We start from the raw sequence: 27,904 nt of genomic DNA, 5'->3' as shown, positions 1-27,904 counted from the left end.
ATGGGAGGTCATGATTTATTACTAGTACTCTATCTCTATTACTGGAAATAATTGAGGAATGCAATAGATACTTACTACGTAATTAATTAACAGAAGTCAAGTGTCGGTGTCATTGTTACTCGGCATTATTTATTTCCGAGAAAACCATAGTCCATCGATGCAGACTTAGATGATGAAATTGATAATGTAATCATCTAAAATGATTTTGGACATTAGCATTTAAAACCAAACAACAAACTTGGGATTTAAAAAAAGTCGCATCAAGGAAACTAAAACCGGCTGAGACGGGAAAACCAAAAACGTAGGTATTGCTTATAGTTCTGCTGTAGCATATAATACTTCAATAACAAGCGTCGGAATATAAGGTTTACCTCTTTGTTTTAAAGATGAATGTTGTTTGAGCGAAGTTGCTTCAATAACTAACTATACAAAATTATCTTGTTTACGGAGTGTTCGCCAGAGTGAATCGCGTTGAAGTGAGGCAAGCACACGTCCATGACTTAAATGCAAAAATGATTGAATAAAATAACTCAACCGAACATAAAGTGTTATTTTAAGTTCATCAAGAAGACTGATTTAGTTGTGATCCTCATAGTGTTTAGGATAAGACAATGGCCTTAATCGGTAAGTATTTTAGATCTTTTAGACAACACTTTTTTACTGAGTTTATAAATTAAAATCCTGTTATTCTAGCCAGTTGACATGTTGACTTAACTAGTCCAGTTTCTAAATGTTTGTTTTAATGACCTCAACAGTTTGATGACGCATATGAAATAAATTGTCTGCTTATAAATCAACAATATTCATTAAGGATAAATTCCAAATATTCCATCACTCCCACTACAATCTTGAGAATCGCTTAAGAAATCTTTACCATAGCAATTAAACAAATTCTTGTAGATTTTATCGAGAAGAACTAATTTGGATTTTTATTTCTTTATAGCAATAATATTAGTATCCAGTTTAGGCTTGGCAGTGGAAGCACAGTTCACAAACATCCCACTGGGACCTTTTAATCCTGATCTTATATTCTTCAATAATGATGCACAAAGTTATTCCATGAATGTGTTGCCAATTGCAAGCCGTCGGCAACAGGATGTGGTCGATTCTAGAAATGACAATTATGTGCAAGGAGCATACAAAGTGCTGACTCCAGTAAATATGATACCAGATACTCGAGTCGGGCCAGCCCCTGTGAATGTCAACGCCCTTCAAAGACCTAGTGGGGATTTGACACCTCCAGTTTATAGTCCTGATAACCAGCTGTTTTTACCGCAACAACAGCAAGCACTGCTGCAGCAGACACAAACACAAGCACAACAAACACAGAACCAACAGCAAGCACAATTTCAACAATCACTACCAAAAGTGGAAGAGAGATTTGGTGGAGATTCAGATAACAAAACTGAGAATGTTGTTCAAAATGTTCCACCTGCGCCAGTGGATTATGTGTCTCTTGCTGTTTCAAAATTCGGAATTGATATTATGAAGGTAAACTTGTTTATTTAATTAATTCATATTTTTAATTATTAATTAAGTAAAATAAAAAAACACGAAAGAAATAATAATATAATTAATTGACTTACATGATTAAGGTAAGTGTCACTCTTAATTGCCATTAAAATAGAAACCACCTTGTCAAACCCCAGGTATGATGATCGAGTAGTTAATGTAATGTTGTGATGAAGCTATGAAGAATTGGCTCAATTCTTTTCAACTACATCATTTCATTTTGTGATAAAGTCGTAAGGGATCGGCTCATTTTAAGAGCTTAGTAAAGTTTTAACCGTGTAAAGGCAGGGCGGGTTACTATTAAAAATTGAAATAAGGTCGCATTTCAAGCGGGCTGTACTGTAGCTGTATTTTAAGCCAGCCAGTATGTCGTAGCATCACTAGCATCGTCATTTTATCTTGTACAATTTGATGTTTCAGAAAGTTTTCTACCAGGAAGGCAACATAGTAATCTCTCCTTTCTCCATTGGAATGTTATTGGCTCTCCTGCAGCAAGGGTCATTGGGCGTCACCCAAAGGCAAATCTCCCATGCTTTGCAGATGTCACCGAACGACGCTGCTGACGGATTCAGGAGGCTGGCTGACAACCTGGAGGTAATTTAGAGACGTTTTAAATGAGATTGATCAAGGGTTATCACCCAAGGCAATAAATTCAGCAATGAAACCTTTGACACAAAGTGTACAAGGGATGTATTTCACACTTTTTGGCAGCCATTGCCTCATACTGGTCTATTTTTCTATGCAAAATGTACCTATAACCATTTACGCTGGCACGGAGCCAAAAGCTCAAAAGTTATGTTACACTTCAATACGTGTTAAAGTGACTCTCCGTTACTGGTTCTGGAAAGAGGATCATTTCTACTGTCAATGACATTTTGAGCTCAGCCAAAGGATATACGACAATCTTCTTGAGACTATCCAGTGTGGTTTTAATTTTCAGAAACGCACCTCAACGAACATCTTCAAGGTTGGAAACGGCGTGTTCTTAGACAACGGTTTCAGCGTAAATCCCTCGTTCAAACAGATCGCCATCAAAGACTTCAAGAGCGATGTGACTCAGATAAAGTTCTCGAGGCCTGCGCAAGCGGCGCAGAAGATCAACAATTGGATAGCTTCAAAAACGAACGACAAAATCACACAGCTCGTCACACCAGGTAAACTATTTGCATTATTGAACGAGTTATTCTAGTTTCTGTTGATATGAATCCTGATGTAAAACTTGTTAATAATATTCTAGCAGATTATTATTTGTAGCATAATCTAAATTAATTGAATTTAAAATAAAAAACCCGCTTCCTGAACTAATAAACTCAATCATTCAGCAGTCACAATGAATCAAGCAAAAAAGACATTGAAAAAACACATTCAAATTGTAGACACCACGTGTCCGTGCACCAAGAACAACTTTTAATTAATTAAGACTTTTTTTTAAAACTTACCATAATACCATCATAGATTTATTTAAACCCCGCTTATTTGTAATATTTATAAGCCCTTTCCAGGGCATTTATACACGTTCCAAATACCTATAGCGTGAAAGGACATCACCACATAATTATATCGGCTGGTGCTTGAGAACTGGCAGAAGAAACTCAGTCACCTTTGTTACCCATGTTTAATGAATTTTAGAATCCATCGGGACCAACATGCAGATGGCTTTGGTGAACGCAGTCTACTTCAAGGGCTTGTGGGCGGTGAAGTTCAGGCCGGACTCGACGATGCCCAGAGACTTTTTCATGTACAACGGGGCAAAGAAGACTGCCAATTTTATGCGCATGCGCCGATACTTCAGAACTGACTTTGATTCTAGCATTGGCTCGCAAATTCTCAGTCTACCGTTTGAGGTATGTTGCATTAAAACATTCAGCACTTGCGTCTCTTTAAACAACTAATTGATGGTCTCTATACAGCTTGTTCTGTGCCTATCTTGTTTAGGGGCCGCGCATGAGCACAGTGCACTTCGACCCATTGGGATCTTGTGTTCTATCTATCTATGTCCTAAGGTAGCCCCAACCCTTTGCCAAACTTAGGAGATTGTTACAGTTTTACATTTAAATAAATATCAGCAGTCCATACCCTTAAATGTACAATCTTGAAAGATCAGTAGGTGATGAACCATAATAATTTATTATCTCCTAATGTTCTTTTAATTTAAAATTCCAGGGAGAGCACTATACCTTAATGATCATCTTGCCATCGGAGACGACCAATGTAATGTCAGCGGCTGCAGCGCTGACGCCTGAGAAACTGTTGTCGTATCAAAACTACACGCCGAAGGAAGTTGCGCTGGAGATTCCAAAGTTCACAGTCAAGTCTGATACAAACCTCATTTCGGTTTTCCAACAGGTAAGTTGAACGACGTTGTACAGTAAAAGAAAGCATATTGCTGAACAGTAAATTTTTACATTGAGGCAAATTTCTCAGTTGTGCAACTGCAACATTTTAAATAATTGTGGATTTGTTTTAAAAGAGAGATAACAAATAAAATTTCATTGTGTTACAACTATGATTGATTTTTGCACTCTTGATGAATTAAGTCCTAGTAGAATCGTTATGTTATTATCACTAGATGGATGGTCAAGATATAAATTAAAAACTTTTTATACTTTTAAAGTACCTATCTAATAATTCCTTAACTTTCAGCTCGGCATCATCAACATCTTCAGTCCTAGCTCAGAGCTGACTGGTCTTGGTAACTACCGCGAGTTCGCTCCTCAAGTCTCCTCCGCGCTACATTCAGCTCTGCTGTCCATCGACGAGCAAGGAGGCACTGCTGCAGCAGCCACTTCTTTCGGTGTAGTGGCTCTATCATACGACGACCCATCAGTCATTTTTAAGGCCAACAGACCATTCTTAGCTGTTCTATGGGACAGACAAACCTCATTGCCACTCTTCATGGCTAAGATCGAAGATCCAGTATCGTAAGTTGAAGGTGAATCCTTGCCAATAGTTTTAGATAACTCAGCCGATGATTTCGGCGATATTAGAAAGTGTGAAAGACCGAAGCTTATTTTTACTATTGATTAGTCTGAGACTATATTTATCGTCAGATCTGATGTATAACTGTTTTTAAGATTGGGGATAGTGTAAGAGTGTTTAATACTGAGATTGATTTATTTGTACGAGTCATATAGTATACAATACTTACTAAACAACACTTATCGCATTTCTTTGTTATAAAATACAGAACAGGGAATGAAGAATGGAAATGATTGGTAACATTATTGTAACTTAAAACTAGTCTTAAATATTAAATATAATACAGTAATTTATAAATATGCAGTTTCATTATCTTTTGAGCTTTCTCTTGAAGAGGTTGATGATGGGATCGTCGGCGAATATCCTTAGTTTTCCACTGTAATAAGATTCAATTTCTTGGAGAGTGACGCCTTCGGTTTCGGGGAGGAAGAAGTAGAGGTAAATGGTGCCCATGTATGCAAAGCCAGCGTAGATGGCGAAGGCTCCCCATAGTTGAATGCTGGTCTCGAAGTTGATAAACGTTTTGGAGCCAACGAACGTGATGAGGTAGTTGCCTGCTGCGGCAATCCCTTGGGATGCTGCTCGACTCCTGAAATAGAAGAAAAATACATTGATACATTTCCGCATAGCATATTACCATAGTTAGTAAAAAAACAGGTAGGTACAAATATTATGGTAACTACGTAAAAGATTTATTGACATTATGCGCAAGCAAGACTGATTTAAAAGAAATCTTAATACCTAGTAAACAAATTTTAACAGACCATAAATTATTTTACGATCAATGAAATGGCTTTTGAAGAAAATTAGATCACCTTATTTTACTACGTAAGATACCATACTATTTGAAAGAAAAGTAGTGTTGGAGTTTTGCTATAATCGAAGTAAAAAATATTTTTTAGATTTGTCATGATACACAATACTACTCGTAGTACATATTATTTATTTCAAATTCTTTATTGCGTGCGTTAACAGTAGGTATAGACATTCGTAATCAGAACTCACCTGAATGGAAACACCTCTCCCAATAGCACCCAAGGTATACCAAACCCAGTGAAGACAGTCAGACCGTAGAAGAACACCAATGGTACATAGCTGACCTCCGTAGGGAAAGTAGAAGTATCGTAGGAGAACACAGAAGGGTCTAGATTGTTCTTTGCGTAGATGCTGAGGGCCATACAGCATAAGGCTGAGCCAAACATGGCGGAGATGGCCAGCTTGCGTTTGCCAAGGATCTTGATGAGGCCGATGACGAGGAAACTCGTGATAAAGGTGATGATGCCTATCATCAGCTGAAATTAAGAAGTATTATGGTTAGGGAAACAATTACGAGAACTAGTGAACTTAAAATACTTATTTATTCTAATGCGGATATAAAAAGAAATTATTTCTGTGTCTGTGCAGTAAAGTAAAGTGGTTTTCCAATTTCGTTCTTTACCAAGCTTGTTATCATTTTGAAATTAGAAAATTTTCCCTATAAATACAAAACTAATATTAATCAATAATCTTGCTCAAGGTGTACTATTTATATAACCTATGTAATCTTTCATTGCAATATAAAATGTCAAAGATCATCGAGTCATATCCAGTGGTATCTGTAGAAAATAGATGTAACTATGCCAGTAAGATTCGGTTTTGTCAATGTAGGGGGATCGAACCCATGACCTCTGGCAAAGTAATTCGGACTTTTAGTTCGTCCGTTCTTTTCAGCCAAATGACGTCCACTGCTGGACAAAGGCCTCCCCCAAGGCTTTCCATAACGACTGGTCCTGCGCTGCCCGCATCCAGATTCTTCCCGCGACCTTCGCCAGATCGTCGGTCCACCTAGTAGGAGGCCTGCCCACGCTACGTCTTCCGGCTGACTTTTAGTACGTACCACAATATGCTTCCCATCATCAGCCATGCCGAACGCTCCACACACGTTGACCATGTTAGGCCTGATTGGGGTCAGACCGCTCATGGTGTGGAACAAGAAGTACATGATGACCAGCGTGAACGGCCTCAGGGTCTCCTTGGTCAACAAGACGTATTTGAACTTCAGTAGGCCCCTGAAAGAAATATGCGATGTTTTGAGCGGAACATAGTGATAGATACCATTGGAACGTGTCACCATTTTTGGAAGTTATGTTGATGATTGATAGCTTACATTATTATTTTGTTAAGAATATGTATCTCTTTTTTGGAAAATAAATATTTATTGATAAAAAGACAGAAGTATCATTTTGTTGGAGTCTATGAATCCATACAAGTATTGTAGTAATACCACACACGACAAACATGGATTTTGGATCACGCAAGATTGAATTACGACCACATTATTTTTATCGATTCGAAAACAAGTTTTATGTTTTCGTCTAGACAGGTAACAATTTTAAGTCTAGACACAGATCACCGACTTTTAATTGGCCGATAGTTGGGTTGGGCCAGATTCAAATTTATATGCAGAATCGGTCGTTACCAAATCGGTGTAATGTGCGCACTTTCATACATCTCTATACTGATTAACAGCCCCATCCAACTATCGGCCAACTAAAAATCGGTGGTCTGCGCATAGGCTAAAGAAAACTCGAAATTCAAACTCAACCCACCTCTTTATAAAGTTCATTTTGTAGTGCTCGCAGTCCTTAGTCTCGTCTTCATCAGTCTGGCAGCATATAACGCAGCGCTGCAGGTTCTTCGTGTAGACCACCAGTTCGTTGAACTCTTCCCGGACGTTGTCTGGAGTGGTCCACCCTCGGAGGTAGCAGAGGGACTTGAGGGCGTCCTTTTCACGGCCCTTGTAGAGCAGCCATACTGGGGTTTCGGGTATCTGGTGCATTAAAATTAGACATTATTAACATGAAATTTAATAAAACAGCTTCTGTTGTCTAGTGGTAAGATCAGATCACCTGTCTCAGACACAGAAGTCCAAAGTTAAATTTTCAGAAGGTCCTAGGCTAGGGCTTGTTTTAAGTCCACCTGGCTAGCTATCACCTCACCTAAGTGTCGCCATAACTACAATGTTAAGAGTAAAAGCTTTCTTGTGTTAAGATAAATTGAAGGTGATTATCCTATGTGGTTGAGGGTTCGCTTCCATTTAGGTAAAGAGCTTTTCTATGGTGGAAAAAATATATCAAGTTCTAGGTAAAAAGTTACACAATATTTTTTTGTCTATAAACCAGCATTACTTGCGTTGTCAGGAAGGCACTCACCAATAGCACAAACAGCATAGAAACCACAGGAGCAATCAGACAGATTAGTGCCGCAGTTCTCCAGTAAGACACGTTCCCGAGTAAGTACATCAACATCACTCCAATTGCTGTGCAGAACTGCGTCACGGTGCAGAGCGCGCCACGGATCGACGGTTCCCTGTGGGGTTAACGTTTGGTTCAAAATCAAAGTCAAAAATATCTGTATAATAAAATTCTAAACAAATAGACTCGAAATTGTGAAATATTCATAAATAGCTGGTTAATCTGTGTAAATAAAAATACTGGAAGTATTAGTGCGTCTGAATTTGATGATGATGAGAGAATCCTTTTTACTGAAAATTCAGCGAGTATTTTGACTACTAAAATTACACCGTACCTTTACCTATCCTGTTTTCTAAAAAAAGAGCCGGAATTAAAAATATATGGGTACAGTGGGTACAAAGTATCTCAATCAAAAGATAAGCTAAACATTTTAATTATGAGAAAACCCAAGGGTATTTTCCAATATCCAATAACATAGACTCTCTGTTAGTTCGTTATCAGGATAGTGCTAAGTAATTATACCTACTTGGTAATAGGAGGCATACAAGACCTGCTTATGTAAATGTAAATACGGACTGTAATTCACCAAAAAGTGATAAAATAATGTTTTCAGGCAATCGTTATTACACATTTTGGGCTGAACTGTGTTTTCGGTGACTCAAATTGAAATAAGTGTTTTGTGAGTAGATTTCTTATTGATTCTAATTAAAATAATTAGACATGAGTCACAAATAGAGGCGAGAGGCGAGTGTAATATTCAATAATCCGCCTTTTGACGCAGTCGGGTAAAAAGGCATGGGCCTTCATGATGAACAGAATCATAGAAAAAAATAATTGAAAACTTTTTTATTAAAATAAAAGAAGGTTTTTTGCAAATTGATCGCCTAATTTTACAAGACTATGTAGGTATCTGGGCATAGAATTGCCATCTTATCTTCAAACCTTTAGAAAAATATTCTTCTATGACAAATAACACACATGACACATAATGTACCTTATGGAATCCTTGAAACAAAGAAAAACGCATAATAGCATCTTTTTGACTTTGTGTCCAAAGGTGACCGAAATAAACTCAGCACTAATTGGTCAGCCACTTATTACGTATGTAATACGCATGCTAAGCAAAAGCAATGTGTCAAGGTTTTAGAGAACACTTTCGTAACTTTACGTGTAAAACCATTTATTTGTCATCCTTCTTTCTAGCTACATTCAGACTCTTTAAGATTCAAGTCAGTGATAGAACAAAAATTGAGTTTTGCAAACTTACGAGTACCTATATCTAAGAAAATGCTACGTATTTGACATGTTTCATGGTGGTGGTCTTTTTGTCAGAGTTATTAGTTCAGCATTCCCAGAAGACTTATAAAATTACTACTCGTACATGTATACAGGGTGGAAACGATAAGTGATCTCACTCGATAATTTCTAAACCATACAAGATATTGAAAAACTGGTTACTGACCCTGAAAGCGCTTTACGAACTCTTTCAAACGGTACCAATAACAGGTTACAGAATAAACTGGAAGTATCTGAAAATTCAATGTTTCCAGCTTCCATCTAAATGTATGTCAACCACACAATATTAAGTGTAATTTTTTAAAATTAAATAATGAACCTAAAAAAAACTCGTAAATTGCATTTTTATTTAAAATTATTCAAGGAAAAAATTAGTTTTAGGCTTTACTTGCTATAAAGTGTTGTATCAAGTATCAAGAGATGAGTGCCATGACTGTGGTAGTACTAAATGTATGGGGGATGGAAACATTGGATTTTTGGATAGATCCAGTTTATTCTGTAACTTAATATTGATACCGTTGGATAGAACTCGTGAAGCACTTTTAGGATCAGTAACCAGTTTTTCGATATCTTGTATGGTTTAGAAATAATCGAGTGAGATCACTTATCGTTTCCACCCTGTATACTATGTTCCTTTTGTTAGAAAATTGCAGATTTATGTATTATCTAATTGCCTGATTAATTATACTAACAAAGTCAGAGACCGGAACCGATCTCTGTCAGCTAATTCATTTTGGTATATCTATGAACCATAGTGGTTCATTAAGTTTATCATCAAGGCTACATATGAATAGACTAAACTCGTCACCGTATGAAAATGGTCGTGATAACGAACATTTGATTCCAGTGTAATAAAACTTGTTACAGCAGCTGATGTTGGTAGGAAAAAAATCATGAGACAAGGTCGGTACATTGTGCCTTACCAGGACCATACTAAGGCACCGCCTGAATGTATAAATACTTGGATATGCCTATTATGTAGTTGTTTGTTAGTACGTTTCAGTCAAATGACGACCACCGCTGGACAAAGGTCTCCCCAGGATTTCCACATCGACCGGTCCTGTGTCGGCCGCATTTTAGGCACCTTCACATACTTACCTACACAGTAAGTAGACTAAAATACCTGATTAAATACTGCACTACTCATATATCCCGGGTGATTTCTTTTATTTGTTTACAATGTAGAGTTCATAGATTAGCACCGACAGTCACAAACGCAAAGTTATAACGTAAAATCAAATATTTGTCAAAAACTTACGTGATCTCTCCAACATAAGAGTTGATCGGGGCCTCCATCAGCCCCGTCCCAAAACCAAGTAATCCATTGGCGATGAACAGCATAGGCAAGTTCCAGGAGTAGTACATTAAAATCCACGCCACGAAGTGGGGCACGTTGACTATAAAGGTGGCCTTTTTGCGTCCGAAGTAGTCCACTATAGGCCCTGAGATTATCCCTCCAAATGGCTGCGTGAGGTAGGATATACTGCCTGGGAAGAAAAAATCAATTATGAATACAGTTCAGTTAATACACGGAGTTTTGATAACGACTTCATAGGTAGCAGGAAGGCGCTGGGTGCAGGCCTTTACCAATAAGCAATATGGAAATCATTGGGGGAGGACTATGTTCAGTAGTGGACGTCCTATGGCTGAATAATAATGATGATGAGTTTTGAGTTCAGCAGATTGGTCTGATGGCCTTAAAGCCCAAACAAAAAGGAGACAAAAGTGACAAAAATGCATCTCAGTTACTCTTGACTTTTGGCTTGTTGGTTTGTGCTCGTTGAAAAGATTTTATACACCGTTACTTAAATTTTATAGTTTATCATTCGTTGCTAACTGGTCTGATAGCCTTGGGATCTTGGACTTTAAAGCGCTATAGTAAGTGAGAGACTGGTTTACAAAAAATAAAACTTGATCGAGATTCTTTTATTTTTCAGTGTAGTATCCAAATTCAAATCACTTCTTTTTTGTCATGGGTAAAAATAAAGTGCATGTCTTTGCTGGTTAGATGAATACATCCACAGATTAAGGTAATCGCGGTTACCAACAGGAAGAGTACTCAAGGATGTGTGTCAACATAAAGATCAATGACCGGCTTCCTAATTGTATCCTCAGTTATCGCAATCGCTTCACACTGTATGTCCATTTCAGTGGCAATACATGTCACTGTGATAAATAAGTCTTTATGAGCCAGTGATGGATGTGTTCAAAGAAATTGTGACAGTTTTGGGTTAAACAATTAGCGCGCGGATAGTTAGGGACAGTTGCAGAATGATAGAGTTTATAGTATCGACTGACAGCTCAGGTGACCTACTAGAAGCATTATATTTTGATTCTATCGTAGGTACGAGAATGCTACATTAATCTATTGATATACGAGTAAATGCCTATATTCTACGTTAAAGATGTGTTTATTTGTAGGTACCTCCTCATATTCGAATCACATTGTTTATATAATAAACAATTTAAACTTTTATTGGTTAAAGGTGAAGTCGTTTGATAAATATTAATTAACAAATCACTGTACACAAATTATGACAAACCTATTAAGAAATTCCAGAGAAACAAATAAATAATGATAATATACAGGATGTTCCAGAATGGGTGAATCAAACTGCTAGGGGAGGTAGCTCTACTAATCTACTATCCCAAAAAATATGAAAAAATAATTATTGAGTTCGGATTTTTTTTTTAAATAAAGTGCTCTAAACTCGAAATCTAGTCATTATTTTCAAAAGTTTGCTTACAGATAAACGAAACGATCATGTACAATTAATATTAGTAAGAAAAAAATACAAATAAACAAACGCAGCAATTATAGCCAGATACTTAGGCAACGCTGATTTATTGTCACTTTTTCAAAAAAATTTTTTTGTTTCCTTATGCGCTTTACTTTTTTTCATATTTTTTAGGGATAGTACATTAGTAGAGCTACCTCCCCTAGCAGTTTGATTCACCCATTCTGGGACATCCTGTATATACAAAATATTAAATATATTAACATACCGAACCACGATGCTTGGTTTTCTGTCAACGATAACCCTTCTTTGGCATTCAGGAGGTCTGGTAAAGCTATGGTGCTGAAGCTGATAGCCATCCCCAGGTCTAGGAGAAGAAGATTCTGCGACATACATGCTATGACCTGGAAACATGATAAGCATTTTATTAACTAAAATTTAGCCTATGTTACTCGTGAATAATGTAGCTTTTGAATGGTGAAAAATTTAAAAAAGAACAGTCTATTAGTTTTTGAGCCTATTCATTACAACCAAACAAACAAAGTTTTCCTCTTTATAATATTAGTGTAGATAGCCCGTGCTTTCAGAAAAGGACTCAAAAAATAAATAAATTATTTTTTTGCAAGTAAGCTTCTTTTACACGTCCCAGTATCTTCGCTAGAATAGGGTTTCGATTCGTTATTGTAATTTGATCGTGCGTGCATCGCAACATGAGAAGTGATTGATTCACCAAATTTCTCATGTATACATTCCCCCCCTATTATTATTAGTTTTATTTTCCGCGACAAATTGTACCTATACTTAACCTATGTCACAAGGTGGACCGACGACATCATAAAGGTAGCAGGAAGGCGCTGAACTTAACTCTTTCCTGGACAGTGAACTGCTATAGTTAACAATAAAACTTCTATTGTGTCTGAGTTACTGTCCGGGAAAGTGTTAATAGTCTAGTTGTCATACCTAATACTTACTTTCTCTAATGTATGTCAAAATCTAAATATATTAGCACATCACTAAAGATGGAAATACATTTTGACCTAAGATATCTGATATTACCTAAAAGGTTCTCGACTCTTGGACAGCTAAAACCGGCAATAGCACAGTTAGTTGGGATCAGGGCAAAACAGAGACTAACCCATAGTCCGTGTTGTGATTACCATCGCCTACTGAATCTTTGCCGAAATTGAGCTTCAACGGATCAGGCTGATTACTTACCTACGTGTTCACCCATTGCCAGGATTATCCCAATCCCCAATTATTGAAAAAAACATTGCAAAAATTAAGTGGCAGTGGTAGACCGAAGATTTTGTGAAGGTCGCGCGCACCAAGATGCGGTCTTTGTCCTTTACCTGTTTGGCGATATTACAATTGGGGTATTGCCCGAGGCTGTGCAAGGGCGAATGGTGGCTATTTTGACCTAATGTTTTAAGCGCCACACAAATGGGTATGTGTATGGTGGCTATTTCACCTAATGTTTTAAGCGCCACACAATTGGGTAAGTACGAGGGACGGCTGAAAAGTTTTGAGCCTAGGGTATTAAAAATGCCGATAGAAAAGTATAAAAAATATATTTTTCTATTTAATCTTCCTCTACTACAACGGACTTCTTACATTTGCGTAAAAGAGCTTTTAACCCACTGAAAAAAAATTCGCAATCTTTGCCTTCGAAATGAGCCTTTAACGCCGCCTTCATTTCTTTGTCACTCAAAAATCTTCGTTCCTGGAGGTATTTTTTCCAATTTGAGAATTACAAAAAATAGCTAGGGATTCGAACTAAACTGTGTGGTGGGTGATTAGTTTTTTTAAATCCAGTTTAACATGCGCGGTGTGAACGGGCGAATTGTCTTGCAATAACAGATTTCCTTTCGCCAGTTTGCCTCTTAATATTTCAACAACCACTTGACGCACTCTTATCAACAGTACAGCATAATAATCCCCGTTTATTGTAGTTTTTTTAAAATTGGTAGTCAATGAATAAAATTCCTCCACAATCCCAAATATAGTGGCTATGAGCTTGGGTGTCGATCGCTCCACTTTGAATTTCCGCGGCGGCGTTTTCCCTTTTGAATCCATTGCATTGACTCTTATTTTGACTCTAGATCGTACTGCCGGATCTATTATTTATCAATAGTGACAATGTGAGAAAAAAAACTGATAGGATTATGGCCAAAGATGTCCAAAAACTCCTGCGAAGTTGTGACTCGACGCTGGTTGTCGAACGGCGTGAGCATTTTTGGCACTCATTGCGCACACCCCATTTTCATGTGCAAATGAGTATGAAAAATATCGCCTATACGTTCCTTGCTAATGCCTATAGCTTCAGCTATCCGTCACAGCTTAATTCGCTGATCTCTAAAGCAAGATTCTTTATTTTTTCATTATTTTATTCGTTAATGGCGAAATCTGGCCGCCCTGACTTGCGGTCATCTTTTAGCGACTCCCTGCCATGCTTGAATTATCGGATCCAATCTTTCATGGTGGCAAATGAAGGCCCAGATTCCCCATAAACTGTCGACATCTCTTCAAATGTTACCATCAGCGTTTTGTTCCTCTTTTTGAGGAATTTGATGACAACTGTGTACTTCAATTTCGTACATTGCGCGGATGACTGAGACATGATGATGTTTACGGATTAATTACTAAAAGCGTGATGACGCTAATGAAATGAAACTTTGTACATATACTAAGGAGGCTATTGGCAAATTAATTAAATTTAGTGCGAGTCAATAATAACACTTGAAGATACTTAGGCTCAAAACTTTTCAGCCGCCCCTCGTATGTATGGTTTTCGCTAATAACCAAATAGCAAATTCCGGTTTTATTATGATTATTTAAAGGTCAAGACCTCCAGAGTTGATTTGATAGATGACTTACAATAAGGCAAACAGGTTTAAGTGCTAATCAGATTTCCTATTTATCAATTGACGTATGTCTCAAAATCGGGTCCGTGGCCGAGTCCCCCAGTATTTGACGCACCCGTGGTGGACGCCCCCGATTTAAATAAATTTAATATCATATTTTTTTCGGCTTTTGCACTAAGTACAGTCAACGAAAAAAGTTTCACAAGCTAATTATTATACTAAACTATGCATGTTTGACGCTATTTATGCAATCTGGGAGCAAAATTTTAACCCAAAACCAGCAGTAGTAAGAAACAAAAAACTTTTGTAGGAATTCTTTTCATTTCATTAGATTCATTTTTGTGTTTAATTCTACTGGCCTAATAAATATTTATTCGTTTATAAACATTTTTGTGCCTGACTGTACATTTGATTAAAAATTGCTTCAAATCGAATTTAACTGACCGGGGGCGTCGACCACGGGTGCGTCGAAAACTGGGGGACTCAGCCACGGACCCCAGTTTCATCAGCAGTTACTTGCACCTTCGATCTTATAAATAAGTAGGTACATAAGATGGCACTGGACCTAAACCTTAATTTAAGGTCGCCATTATTTTATACCTAAGAATTCTAATGCTTCCAAAATACGTTTTTAATTACTTCAAATGTGTTTCGTGAAAAATGTTCCACTTAAAGATGTTTTAATGATTGAAGACACCATTATACCTACCGAGGAAAATTTGGAACAGTGCCTTTTTGTTTTAAACAATTGTGTTTCAAACCGTAATAGAATACAGTCGACATGCATTTTGAATACTTAATACAAGTACTATGCTAATTTAGGAAAAAGAAATGATTTTCGTATTTGAATGCCAATTGCAATGTTTTCCAGCATCCTTGGGTTTTTTTTAATTATCTGTTGTTGTTGTAATTTAACAACATCCTGTTAGAGAAAGACATTTTTGTCTAGTTCTTGTCTAGTCTTAGGTAAGTTCTAAAAATAAAAAGGTGTTTCATACAATTTTTGTAAAAACTAATTTATATCATGAACTTTATACTTTAAGCACTGTTGGAAATTAAAGTAATGAGCATAAAGATATTTATAAGACATACGAGCAGGTATTTAGGATTAATCAAAGAAAATGTAGGATAAATAGATGCGCCAATATTATCATTATTATGTTTTTTTCTATGACAAAACTTAGCTTCTAGTTCTAAAGACCTGCCTAAAGTTAAAATTTTTGGTTTGCCGAATGGTGATAACGTTAAAAGTAATTATTACCTAATACTTGTAAATTGCTGAGTATTTTGTGTGAGCAGCGCATTCTGATAACTTCCAAAGACTGTTAAATAGCATAAAGTATGCAAATGTGTAGAAATTCGTGACTACAGGCCTACTTTTATTAGATATTTTGTCTACGATGAATTTTATCGTCAGGTGGATTAGAAATTGGTCACGTTTTTGTTTATTGTGCTTAGACGCATTTTGTGTTTTTTTAACACATTGAAGTACGTCTAAACTGTTACCTCAAGTGCATGATTTTAAAATGAGGAGAATCGTAAAAATGGCTTGAATTAAACAGTAACTTCTTTTTTTATTTTACGATCATCTGACCATCTATGCTGACGCAGGCCGGTACTGACTGACCAATCTGGAAATCTGGTTAGGGATGCTTATAGTATACCGATAGCAGTGGACTTCCCGTGTTTAACTGACGAAGAAATTCATAAGATACAGATTGAAATTTAGTTAGGTACTCAAATGTACAATAGTGTTTCTTGGACAATAAGCAGGTAATACCCAATTCTGTGCTGATGATGGGATGACCTTTAACCTACCTGTAGCATAGGTAAAGAAATTACCCAATTCAGACGTCAGGCTTTCAACATTTTTAAGGTAATCCTGGTAATAATTTTGATCAGGTTTAAAAAATATGTAAGTATCATTATTTATAACGTACCTGTGATGAAACGGATCTGAAACGGCTTACAGTCTGGGGAGCTGGTGCCCCCATTTGCATTTTCACCACCATTTTTGTTATTTATTAAAATTTTATTTTACAAACACACGCTATATTACGAGTAATAATTTTACTCGGTCATAATTAAATTAATCACAGATTAAAATGTAAATTAAAAACTTATAAAATACTGGCACATAACTATCGTAATGTTTATGACATTTAAATGATCGAAATTCAAATTTTAAATTAACGCGGACGCGTTTGCTCCGTGCACCGTGGTTTGGCGACTGATACGAAAACTTTGAAGGCAGCAAATCGGAAGTATGCGCACGCGCAGCTAACGAATGCTATTATCACTAACGTATTTACTTTGCACTCGAAAGTCACCCCTTTGTATAGTCAAGTGTTTAAAAATTTTATCTAAAAATTCGAGTTGAGCGAGTTGAGAGAATGCTTACTTGCGTAAAGATGATTCCATATAAAACCGACGCCCTTACTAAAACAGTTATAGGTTAACTATAGTAAATAAATGAAAGTTCGTTATGTAGGTATGAAAAAGGTCACCCGCTCAGAATATTTTGTCGGTCAACTACCTACACCAATCCCGGAAATGGACTGATACAAACTGATTTTTGAAAATTTTAAGAAATATTTTATTTCTTACCTAAATAAGTGTGAACTTCACACTTATTTAGGTATTAGGTACTGCATTTTAAAGTGCATAGTTATAATTAACATTTGTACAAATAATATGAAATGTATACTACTTATGTTTTTTATGCATAACAAGGCTGGTATTTGATCGCAATTGCACCTGGTGTTAAATAAGATGCAGTCTACTTTACATAACTAGGCTTTATTTTTTAAAAAGCAAAGCTCTATAGTCTGACAAAAACAAATTTTGCACAGGTTACAATAAAAAACAGGAAGATTTTTGGGGAGGCTTAAATGTATCCAGAAAGGTATGAACTGTCCATTGGCTGAAATAATGAAATTTTGTGTCAAGCAAGAACATCACTAACAATTGAAACGTGCCACAAAATATCAAGAACATTCCCGCCCGAAACTAAACGTAGAGTATACCTAGTCGTACGTATGCGGTATATAACGAGTTTATTGTTATGTAAATTTAGTATGTTAGGTAATTTGTTAGTTGTACACACTATTACGTAATAGAGCGCCAGTTGTCAATAGAATAGCTTAAACGCCAGTTTCTATTATTGGAGCAGGATATAGGCAATGTATTTAACATCCTTGACTTTTTAATTCCGAAATAGAATAATAAGACTTTATTGAACACAACACAATTTATAGACAAAAAACAACATAGTTAACAAGAAAAAGTATTTAGCTCAGCATTTATCTTAACCTCGTACACACCTTAGCTTAATTTATTTATAAGGAAACTGTGAATGTATGGTGTATGTTTTGTTGGTTGTCCTTAAATAAATAAATAAGTGCATGCCAAGAAGCTGGTCTTCCGCGAACGCCCTTATTTTGCCATCTCCTTTCCTCCCTTCGGGGAGATACTCGAGTTCGATATTTCTCAAAAGGCTGCGCAATAATGCACGTTTTTAAACACGATCGATTATGAAATCGTTTCCAAGTTTCTGGAATGTATTCTTTCATCGCTCCGTGATCTTGATGTGTCTTGATCTGCATCTCACCTGATGGAAAACGATAAGGCTGAAGCTTCACCCGGAACCCTTAACCACAGAGGAACTGGCTATCTCACCTCTAACTGTCGGAACACAACAATGCCGTCAACATTTTTGTTATGCGACAGACTTAGGCCCTCGTTTCAGCCAAATGACGTCCACTGCTGGACAAAGGCCTCACCCAAGGATTTCCAAAACGACCGGCCCTGCGGCGCCCGCATCCAGGCACCTCCTGCGACCTACCACCAACCAAAACCAACATTGAAGGGAGTAAATGCGGCCTAAATTCACACCTGGTTTATTTCGTTTGTTTCAGCCAAATGACGTCCACTGCTGGCTGGACAAAGGCCTCCTCCAAGGTTTTCCACAATGCACGGTCCTGCGCTGCCCGCATCCAGGCTCTTCCCGCGACCTTTACGAGATCGTCGGTCCACCTAGTAGGAGGCCTGCCCACGCTACGTCTTCCAGCCCGTGGTCGCCACTCGAGATTGTTATTGGTTTATTTACTTAGGTATTTTATACGGCAATCAAAACTAATACTTCACGCGTCAAATTATATTATTTCCATTCATTTATCTAACGTAATTTAATCTTATGTCTGAAGGTTGGGTTGTATCACGAGAATTTTGTGAGTGCACGCGTATCAGTCAAGTTGGTCAATCCTAGCCTTGTCAAAACAAATAGACCCATAATTTCAAAATGCCGATAAGATATAAAACGTAAGCGATATGGAAAATATATGGGTTTTCATTGCAGCACATAAAACTGCAGAATGTAGCGGGATGTAGTTTGATTTACAATGTTCCTTTTTCTTCTGCTTGGTAAGTCAGTGTTTATTTATTTATTAGAAGTCATATTAAGTTATTTGATTCGATGGCGACAGTATTTGCTTTGAGTCCTAGGTTTGAATCCCTGTCAGGTTAATCTAGAAAATTGCGGTCTTCTTCTTATCGTGTCGACAACAAATCTACACAGTGTCAGCCCAAAACTCCGCTACAAGAGTGGCGTTGTCAGCTGCATAAATTAAATCCTCCTTCGTGCAGTTGCTCGGGCACTCAGGGCACGACATGATGTGCTAAATCGACTGGGGAACAAATACCGCACCTGCACTCCATTACAAAATTGCGGTGAAGAAGCTGTTTGCTATCCACCAATAGTACTGATCTCTCGGCTGATTTAACAACAGCCTTTTAGAAGAAATTGTTCCAAGTATGGAAGTGAATCGTTTAATTCTAAAACTATGACCTTACCAAATCGTTCAAAAACAAGATGTAATAGAATTAATAAAACAAAAAATGTTTTCCGGTAACGGTTACGGCATTCGAGTCAATGACATTTTTTGTTTGGACACTCGCCATTGGTCAGTCAGTCATGGAGAAATGACTCCAGATAATGTGGTAGGTAGCAAGAAAAGCGTTACGGAAAACGTTAAAAATAAGAAAATTCACATTCTAAAAGTTAAAGAAAACTTATTTCTTTGTGAACTTTTATTTTTAAAAACTTTATTTTAAACTGACTTACAAGCCAGTGACATTGAGTGCCTATTTCACGACTCTTCCATCGAAACCTTTTTCCGATTATTAAGCGTCAAGTGAAAGATTGATTTAAAGTTTTTCACAAAACACCATTTTCGTGGATTGACAATTTGACATCAATGGATTGTATGGATTGATAAGTAGTCCCGGAGTGATGTGTATTAACCAACACTATCTTTTTTTACCCGACTGTGCGATACAAAAGAGTGGTAATGTGGTTATTTCTTATGGCGTCTTTGGGATATTACGGCCACAGTTAAAGGTGCTTTAATAGTAAAAACAAGAGTTCGTTAAAACACATCACTCCTAAAGCGGTACCTACCTATACCAACCGGTTAAACAAAAATGTGTACCACGAATAAAATCTATTATGCAGATAATATTTCACTGTCATTTTTTCCAGCGCTGTGGACGGCTCATCAAACTCAAGCCCATTTGACATACGTAAAGACTTTTTATCATCATTTGTTTGCTAACGTTTGCTTTTTGTCGTAATGGTAAACTAACAAAAAAGTAGAACACGACTTAATTTATGTGCGTATGAAAGAACGGAGCCTAAACTTGATGGAATCGCAAGCATAGAGGGATGGGATTTTATAAAAATATCTTAGTGTTTTTAGTATGATTTGGGAATATGATACCTAGTTGTCTTAGGCTGAGTTACACCACCTAACTTTGACTGTAACTATGACGATAACCAGTGTCTTTTGTATGAGTTTGACAGATTTTAGACGTTTGTCAAAGTTAAAGTAAGATGGTGCAAGTGCAACCCAGCCTTAAAATTCTGCTTCTCTGTTAATTTATTCTTCTGTTATTTTTTTACCGAGTAAGTACATGTATCTACGCAGCATCATTAACAGAAAGATAAAAACTTACCGTTATTAACTAATTACTTAACTCATAAACAGATCATTAACACATTAATTAATCGACCAAATCATAGCTGGGTCAAGATAGTTAAAGAATTCAAATATTCAAATAAATAGCACTTAACATACGTTTATTTGTCCTTTTTACTCTTAACAATACAAATATTTAATTACCTAGCTATAACGACGGTGATTAGTTTTCATAATCTAAATTGTTTTATTATCTTAGCCCAAGTTTTAACATGCACTTAGTAAAAAATACCTCAAAATACATACATTAAAGTCTTATTCTTTACCTTTTCTTGTTTTTTTAAGGATCAAGGGATATTTTGTATCTATTCAGACTTTTTTTTATAATATCTCTTCCCTTCCCTTTTTTTTGACTCGAAAATGCTTGAACTTTATACATGTTTATTTATTTAGGATGTTTATGTTACTATGTGGGGCTCTACTCGCCTGAAAGGTAAGGTCTACCCACTAAAAACCAGTCGGCTCGGGTCCCTCTGGTCGCCCTTGGGGCAGCATACGAGTCGGGGAATCTTTCTCCCAAAGTAAGCTGTTCCATTTAATAAGATCCCGTTAGGACATTGCCCTAAATCTATATTATTGTGTTATTTAGTACCTATATCTACAACCAATAAAATTACTGTCGTCCTTTTGTTTATCATGTCACAACAAAGCAATTTATTAAACTGATATCGTCCAACAATGTGCGTTTGAGTTTAACTATGTAGTAACACTATCATTAGTAATTTATACCTACGGGCTACTTTTCTCTATGTATGGATGACCGCAAATTAATTTCTTTTTCTTTTTGACGTTCTTATGGAGCTGCTATAGGTGTTATGTTGTAAGAATTGAAATACATATAATTTGATTTGGCTGGGTTGCACCATCTTACTTTAACTTTAACAAAAGTAAAAAATCTGTCAAACCCCATGCATAAAGCACCGGTTATCGTTATAGTTACGGTTAAAGTAAGGTGGTGCAATTCAGCCTAAGTGATTTAAGTAATAAGTAATAGTCTATTTGGATTTTAATGTAAGTGGTTGCTTGCAAGATTTTCCTTTATGTGCTATATCCTGCTTTTACTAATTTAATCCTTGTTTCAATACAAAACTTTTGACTGACCATTTTAACGCATAAAGCTTGGGATATTATTAGTACGTTTTTGAAAATCAGTAGCGGTGGATTACATCAGCTTGACCCTTTCAATTGCTTCATGGTATCAAATGTAAAAACTTTCACGGACCGTGAAACGCAATAATGCAGCCTTTCTTGGTGGCAAGATGATTAGGTGAATCCTTCGGGGGAGGCCTTTGTCCAGCAGTGGACATCTTTCTTATGATGATTCATACCAAACTTGACCTTCACTGGTTGGGTTTTTATTGGCGGTCAAGCTGTAGATCCTGGCTACACAGGAGTTGCAGCCGTGGGAACGAGAGGTGGGAATAGTCCCGTATTAATAAAATCGGTTCTCCTTTCCCAGCCCATAGTGTACTGCAACATGGCGTCCACGTGTATCCACGACAACCGCATGGTGTGTGCGTCCACCATGGACGGATGCAGCCGCCGCACCTTCCTTGACCAATGCGATATGTATGAGTACAACTGCGACTATGGCACACGTACGTTCAATTAATATGAAAATAGATAAATAGGTATAGACTATACCAATTTTAATAGTCCCGTTAACCACTCATGGTAAGCTAAATAAATAATATGCATGAGTTACGAATGGGTTTCACGACAGCGGCATGGCGACGGGGTTCGAACCCGCGTTCCTTAGATTTGATAGTCCGTCTGGCTCCAAAAACATTGTGTTATTGTCGCTCAATTTGTTAATAATAAAAAATATTTTGTTTTAAATGGGGATATCAAGATGTCTTGACCTATTTTAAATTAAATAACTATGTCTTGACCTAGTTTTCCACGGGAAACCCGTTTGTTATTTCGCATCCTTTTCGACAAGGATGGTAGTACAAGTGGTTTATTTTTTCGTTTTCTTCTCTATTAAGCCTCGTATGGTTATATTTACTTAATTAATGTATATTAAGATAAATACCGTTTAAAGCGTCATTGACTAAATAAAATAGGGTCTAATCTAATCTACGTTAATTATACTAATCTTCGTTAAATATTCAAACGGTTAATTCTACATTTTAAAACAATGTATGTAGCTGAGTTATAGTTATGACAAACAATATTAAAATATCATTCATAATTACCGTCTAGGGTTGGCATTTCAAATGGAGGGGATTAAGCACAGAAATATTTTAATCACTAGGGAGAAGCTGAAATGCATCTCACCTAATGGAAAGTGATAATCAGGCTAAAGGTGGATATGACCTTTACCTAGAATCCTGAGAGTGCTGGTCACCTTATCCCTTAACACAAAAATACTGTTAACGTTGTTATGGTGACGTACTTAGTTAAGATGATGGTGGTAGCTAGATGGACAAACTTAGAGCAAACCTACCTCTAGAGATCAATAAATGATACCTTCTTGCTAGAAGCATTATTTTATGTTATGAGTGTCATTGGATACAATTAAAGAAAATTATCTACATTCCTTAAAAGTGTAAACCATGAGATGTTTTGCGAAGATTAGCAGTAGTTTACCGAGTTTAAGCAGTAAAAAGATTTTTTCTTAAAATAAAACCGACGTCATGTTGACATAGCACTTTTGTGGATTACCAAGTTATCTCCCTTTAAACTGTATTTTAACCTTGATTCAAAGTTAAAAAATAGGTTATCTCACTAAAATAACATTGGAGTAAAACTAGATTAATACAAAATCATGTTTTTATCAATTATTTTAATCTGGTATTGTATTCTTTCAGAATTCACGACCAGAATCACCAGTACGTGCGCTGGTGTGACTAATTTTGCGTGTTGACATTTGTAAATAAATAAGTATAAAATTTATGCTAGTTTTACTCCAATCCTTATTAATCCTAAACGAAGACGCTAGTTAAATATAATAGAGATAAAAGAAGATTACATAGAAGTAATGAAAAAGATAATTTTCATTTTAATATTTGATGGTTAAATGTTTTTGAGATTTGATAGCGTAGTGACTATGGACTCAAAGATCCTTTAAAAACTGTAATAATTATTATAATATGAAAACTAGATAACTTAGACTCCTTCCGGTAAGAATATAAATTAAAATGTTTATTGATGATGCTTCCAGTATCCACCTTGTTAGTCTTTTTTCAAACACCAACAAATTTTCAGGATATCAAGAAACATACAGACTTTTATGTTCAGTACAATATGATGAAAACGGTTTTCCTCAGGCCACGACTATGAAAGGTAATAATGAAGTAGGTAGTTATGATAATGAACAAGTTTATAAAGTTCAGTAAAGTTACAAAACTTTTTAACCACCACAGTGGAGTAATCACTCACAAGGTGATAATAAAGTACTTTTGCAGAAGGATTATTCATTCACAGTCTAAAATAGATGAAATAAAGATTAATAGAATTAAGATTTTTGAGGCACGCTCAAAGGCTTCGATATTTGTCACCTACTTACTATTCCTGAGCTAGAAGTTAGCATTTGTACACATAATGGTATAATTTTGACAGAATCCACAACCACAACAAAACTGTCATCTACAACTCTTAAGACCACTACTGAACTGCCAACCACTACAACAACATTAATTACAAAAGAAACGTCACAAATAGAGACCATTGTTGAAACATCTCCTGAAACTACTACAAAGAATTTGACTAGCGCTCTTCCAGTTGCAATCGTGTCACTTGACTCTACCAAAAAAACAGAACAAGTCAATACTGTATGTTGTCATAGACCTAAAACATGGGAAACTACTACAGAAAATGCCAAAACTATATTGTTTTTCCCAAGTGTAGACTTAAATACTATTGAAATGGATAAAAGTGAAGATAATTCTTTTGAAGAAGAAATAGTTACAACTACAGAACTAGAAACTACAACACAAGAGCCTATAACAAATAAAACTTTCATTTCACCAGAGACTTCAACGCAAAAAACAACTAATACTGTTGCAAAGACTACTGTACCGATAAAGAGTACATATCCCCCCACTACAACTTCTACTAAAAAACTTCCCTCGTCCACAGTATTTGAAATAGATACATTTCCATCTACTGTGGTATCAGAAACTATTGCAGCTACAGAAGTAACACAACATACTAACAATTTTACAGAGTCGTGTCGAAATAAAACGAGCGAAGTCCCAACCAAATCTTCTAAATGTTGCGACAGACCTCAAACCTGGGAAACAACAACAGAAGGAGAAGTAAAAACTTATACAATACCCAAATCGAGTGATAGTACAACGCCAAGTAGACCCACTGCGACTTCTAAACGATCGAGTGTTAGTACAACTCCAAGACCACTCACTACGACTTGTAAACAATATCATATAGATATAAATGATTTTATTACTACTAGTTTGGATACAAGTACTAACGTGATAAGCACCACTGCCTCTCCAAAGAACGAAGAGAAGCCAATCAGTAGCGATTCTTCATACTTGTCTGATGATAACATTTACATCAGCGATTCCAGTCCAAAAGTTATTCCAATTATAAGTAAAGAAGCTAGAAGCACTACAAGTAAAAAAGAAAAGGTTAAAAAAAGTACCACATCAGTTGAAAGTGAAACGACAATGTCTGTTATAAATAAAAAGACTACACTTAAGGCGAAAGATTTCCCTTCCAAGATTATTTTGACTCATAAAATAACGAACTCTATGAAGTATAGTCAGTCCCAAAGTTGGTGGTACCCAACAGTCTGCAACTCCAAGAGATGTCAACGCCCTGTTACATGGGAAACGACAATGAGACGTAAGAAATATCACGGACATCATTGAGAAGCAATGTAATATTTTGTAATAAACTAAAATATCAAGCAATAGTAAGTTTCATTTAACTTTTCCTTTATCCTTTACATTTATTTGTTTGCTAAAAACACTAATAAATTCTTAACTTTTCTTCCAGATTTCGAAGTTTTACCATGTGATAATGAGCATAGTACGTTATCATCGAATCAAATTGTCTCAACAAGTGAAAATATCCATGATTTGTACGAAATATTACCAGAATCAAAGCAACTAGATTTCAATAATGATGATAATGATTATCTAAGTTGGTCAATAGAAAAGTTAAAACTAGACAAGCCCCAGAAAATCAAACAAAAGGCGAAATGTACTGGTGGAATGTTTTGTGGCAGACCTTTTACATGGATGACTACAGCTAAAGGCGAAACCAGAGACTTTTATAGGATATTAAAATAAATAATGTACATTAAGTAAACTGTTTTATTTTATCTTTATTATTTTCTTACGAGTAGAAAAGATTTAGCCGGAGGCCTTTCTCAGCATTAGATCTAGTTTAGAAATGTTTATTTTTCTTTGTTGGCACCATCACGCGATCCACCGACCACTGTGCTAAGTGCACGATAATTATGACGGATGCATCCTTTTAACTTAAACACCTATAGGTTATTATAATGTAAAAATAAAAACATTGCATTGTAACGATTAAACAATTTATTTCTATCGTGAAGGTTAACATTAAACTAAAATTTGTACAAAGGAGGTAGGCGTGTTATACCTTGTTTCAATCAAAAGCAGTGTATAATGGAACAATACTCAGTCCAATTTATCAGGTTAAAAACTGAATTAATACTAAGTAATAAAACTAATAAATCAAATTATACCCTTCTCTACTATTAAACAATTGATAAATTATTATTTTATGTACTTTTATTCGGAAATAGCCTAGTGGTAACAGGTAACAAATATACACTACCGCCAATTTCTCATTATGAAGACAAAAATCCAATGCAATGACAAAGAAGAAATATGATTAATTTTCACATAGCTAAGAAATCGGGGCTCAACATAATCAGAGAAAATAACTTATCTATTTGACTAGCACAAATTCGCTCTCTCTCTACTATCTTGTCGCTTCTTTCTAAACGAGTTTATCAAAAAGTCATCAGCGAATATTTTTCTATCGCCTTTGTAAAATGCTTCTATTTCAGCCAAAGTCCTCGATTCAGTTTCGGGCAGGAAGAAGTAAAGGTACACGGTCCCAATTAAACCAAAACTAGCGTATATAGCAAATGTACCGCTGAGGTGGAAATTAGATTCCAGATTGTAATTAGTTTTAGAAGATAAGAAAAAGATGACGTAGCTGAAGGCAGCTGCAAGGCTGGTGGCGATTCCACGGCTCCTGGAAAGAAGGGAAAGTCTCGTTTAAATCTATCTATATTATATAAAGCTCGATTACCACTCACTGACTGACTCACTGACTGATCAGGGGTATTTTTGGGGTATTTAGAGGGGAGAGGGGTAAAATTGTTGTTGTTTGTTTTAAACTAGATTTTTCGACTGCCAGCTTTACTAGATTTTTTGAACCAAAAAACAAAATGGCGGCACTTTTTGAAACAGCAACTTTTTTGTTTTTCATCCTGAATTTTTTCCTTTTTGGGAGTTTATTAGGGTTGCCAAGGTGTGTTAAAAAATGTGAGAAAAAAACGGAAAAACAAAATGGCCGCGCCGCCATCTTGGATTGAAAATGCGATTTCGGGGTGTTTTTAGGGAGGTGTCACTCCGAGATGCGCCATTGTTTTTGAAAATTTCTTTTGAGTTTTTGTGACTTATATAGTCTGCTTCAAGGCCACATTTACAGATTATCAAAAAACAAGATGGCGGCTGAGCCGTCGGCCATTTTGTTGCGATCAAAAAATTCCCAAACTTTGGTAGCAATTTTCCGGTAGATGGCGACACCGGAGTGGGGTACAATGTTCCGGGCGATTGTTCGTCTGTTATTCGAGTGTTGCCATGAATCGGAAAAAACTACCATTTTGGTAGAAAATTATCCACCACGGCCCCGGATAGNTTAAGGTATAAAATGGTGAAAAACTACACCGGAAGTAGACGCATCTCTCACCAGATGCTGTGCATCGTCTCTGCTCAATAATACAAGTTTTATTGTTTTGTAAAACTTGTACTATTATTTAAAGTGACCAGTATTAAGTGACTGTTGCATCATTACTTAGGTACCTAAGGAGAAATAGACTTCACCGGCTTTTATAAACCACTACTCTTTGTCTAAATCTACGAGAGCGAAGCTAATGGCAAAAACCAGCCATGGCACCTATTTTAGGCCAAAATTACCCAATTGTTTTCTAGTTATAATATGTAACAAGCAAATGCTAGTAATATATGTATATATATATATATTCGAAAGGTACAAGTAAAGCGCTTTCAAATGAT

The 27,904-nt window shown here is 36.3% G+C and overlaps 3 protein-coding genes across 6 annotated transcripts; 2 read left to right on the top strand and 1 right to left on the bottom strand.

Moving 5' to 3' along the window:
- The first annotated feature begins 448 nt into the window (after nt 1–448).
- serpin-12 (serine protease inhibitor 12) lies at nt 449–4,704 on the top strand. The gene is made up of 7 exons (XM_028316627.1): nt 449–624; nt 944–1,491; nt 1,933–2,106; nt 2,453–2,666; nt 3,142–3,356; nt 3,676–3,858; nt 4,156–4,704. The coding sequence occupies exons 1-7, from the start codon at nt 612–614 to the stop codon at nt 4,435–4,437; spliced, it is 1,629 nt and encodes a 542-aa protein (XP_028172428.1). The 5' UTR covers nt 449–611; the 3' UTR covers nt 4,438–4,704.
- On the bottom strand, nt 4,546–16,871 carry LOC114361556 (facilitated trehalose transporter Tret1). The gene is made up of 8 exons (XM_028316630.1): nt 16,560–16,871; nt 12,027–12,162; nt 10,279–10,507; nt 7,683–7,839; nt 7,080–7,300; nt 6,368–6,539; nt 5,497–5,783; nt 4,546–5,080 (listed from the first exon to the last, which is right to left on the bottom strand). The coding sequence occupies exons 1-8, from the start codon at nt 16,629–16,631 to the stop codon at nt 4,801–4,803; spliced, it is 1,554 nt and encodes a 517-aa protein (XP_028172431.1). The 5' UTR covers nt 16,632–16,871; the 3' UTR covers nt 4,546–4,800.
- Nucleotides 16,872–18,689: 1,818 nt separating this feature from the next.
- LOC114361549 (uncharacterized) lies at nt 18,690–25,529 on the top strand. 4 transcript variants are annotated; one of them, XM_028316618.1, is made up of 5 exons: nt 18,690–19,041; nt 20,159–20,199; nt 22,114–22,252; nt 23,865–23,942; nt 24,825–25,529. In XM_028316618.1, exons 1-5 carry the CDS (start codon nt 19,020–19,022, stop codon nt 25,490–25,492), a joined length of 948 nt encoding a protein of 315 aa, XP_028172419.1. In that variant the 5' UTR covers nt 18,690–19,019; the 3' UTR covers nt 25,493–25,529. The 4 variants fall into 4 exon arrangements, with proteins under 4 accessions (XP_028172419.1, XP_028172418.1, XP_028172420.1 ...); XM_028316617.1 differs by lacking the exon at nt 18,690–19,041 and having other exon boundaries at nt 20,083–20,199; XM_028316621.1 differs by lacking the exons at nt 18,690–19,041; nt 20,159–20,199 and adding an exon at nt 20,473–20,581.
- Nucleotides 25,530–27,904: the final 2,375 nt, after the last annotated feature.

The sequence above is a fragment of the Ostrinia furnacalis genome, unplaced genomic scaffold (genome assembly GCF_004193835.3).
Source record: "Ostrinia furnacalis isolate ACB-3 unplaced genomic scaffold, ASM419383v2 OfSCF5816, whole genome shotgun sequence".
Lineage (NCBI taxonomy): Eukaryota > Metazoa > Arthropoda > Insecta > Lepidoptera > Crambidae > Ostrinia > Ostrinia furnacalis.
The sequence above is the reverse complement of the archived record's forward strand: the minus strand, read 5'-3'. Positions and strand labels throughout refer to the sequence as shown.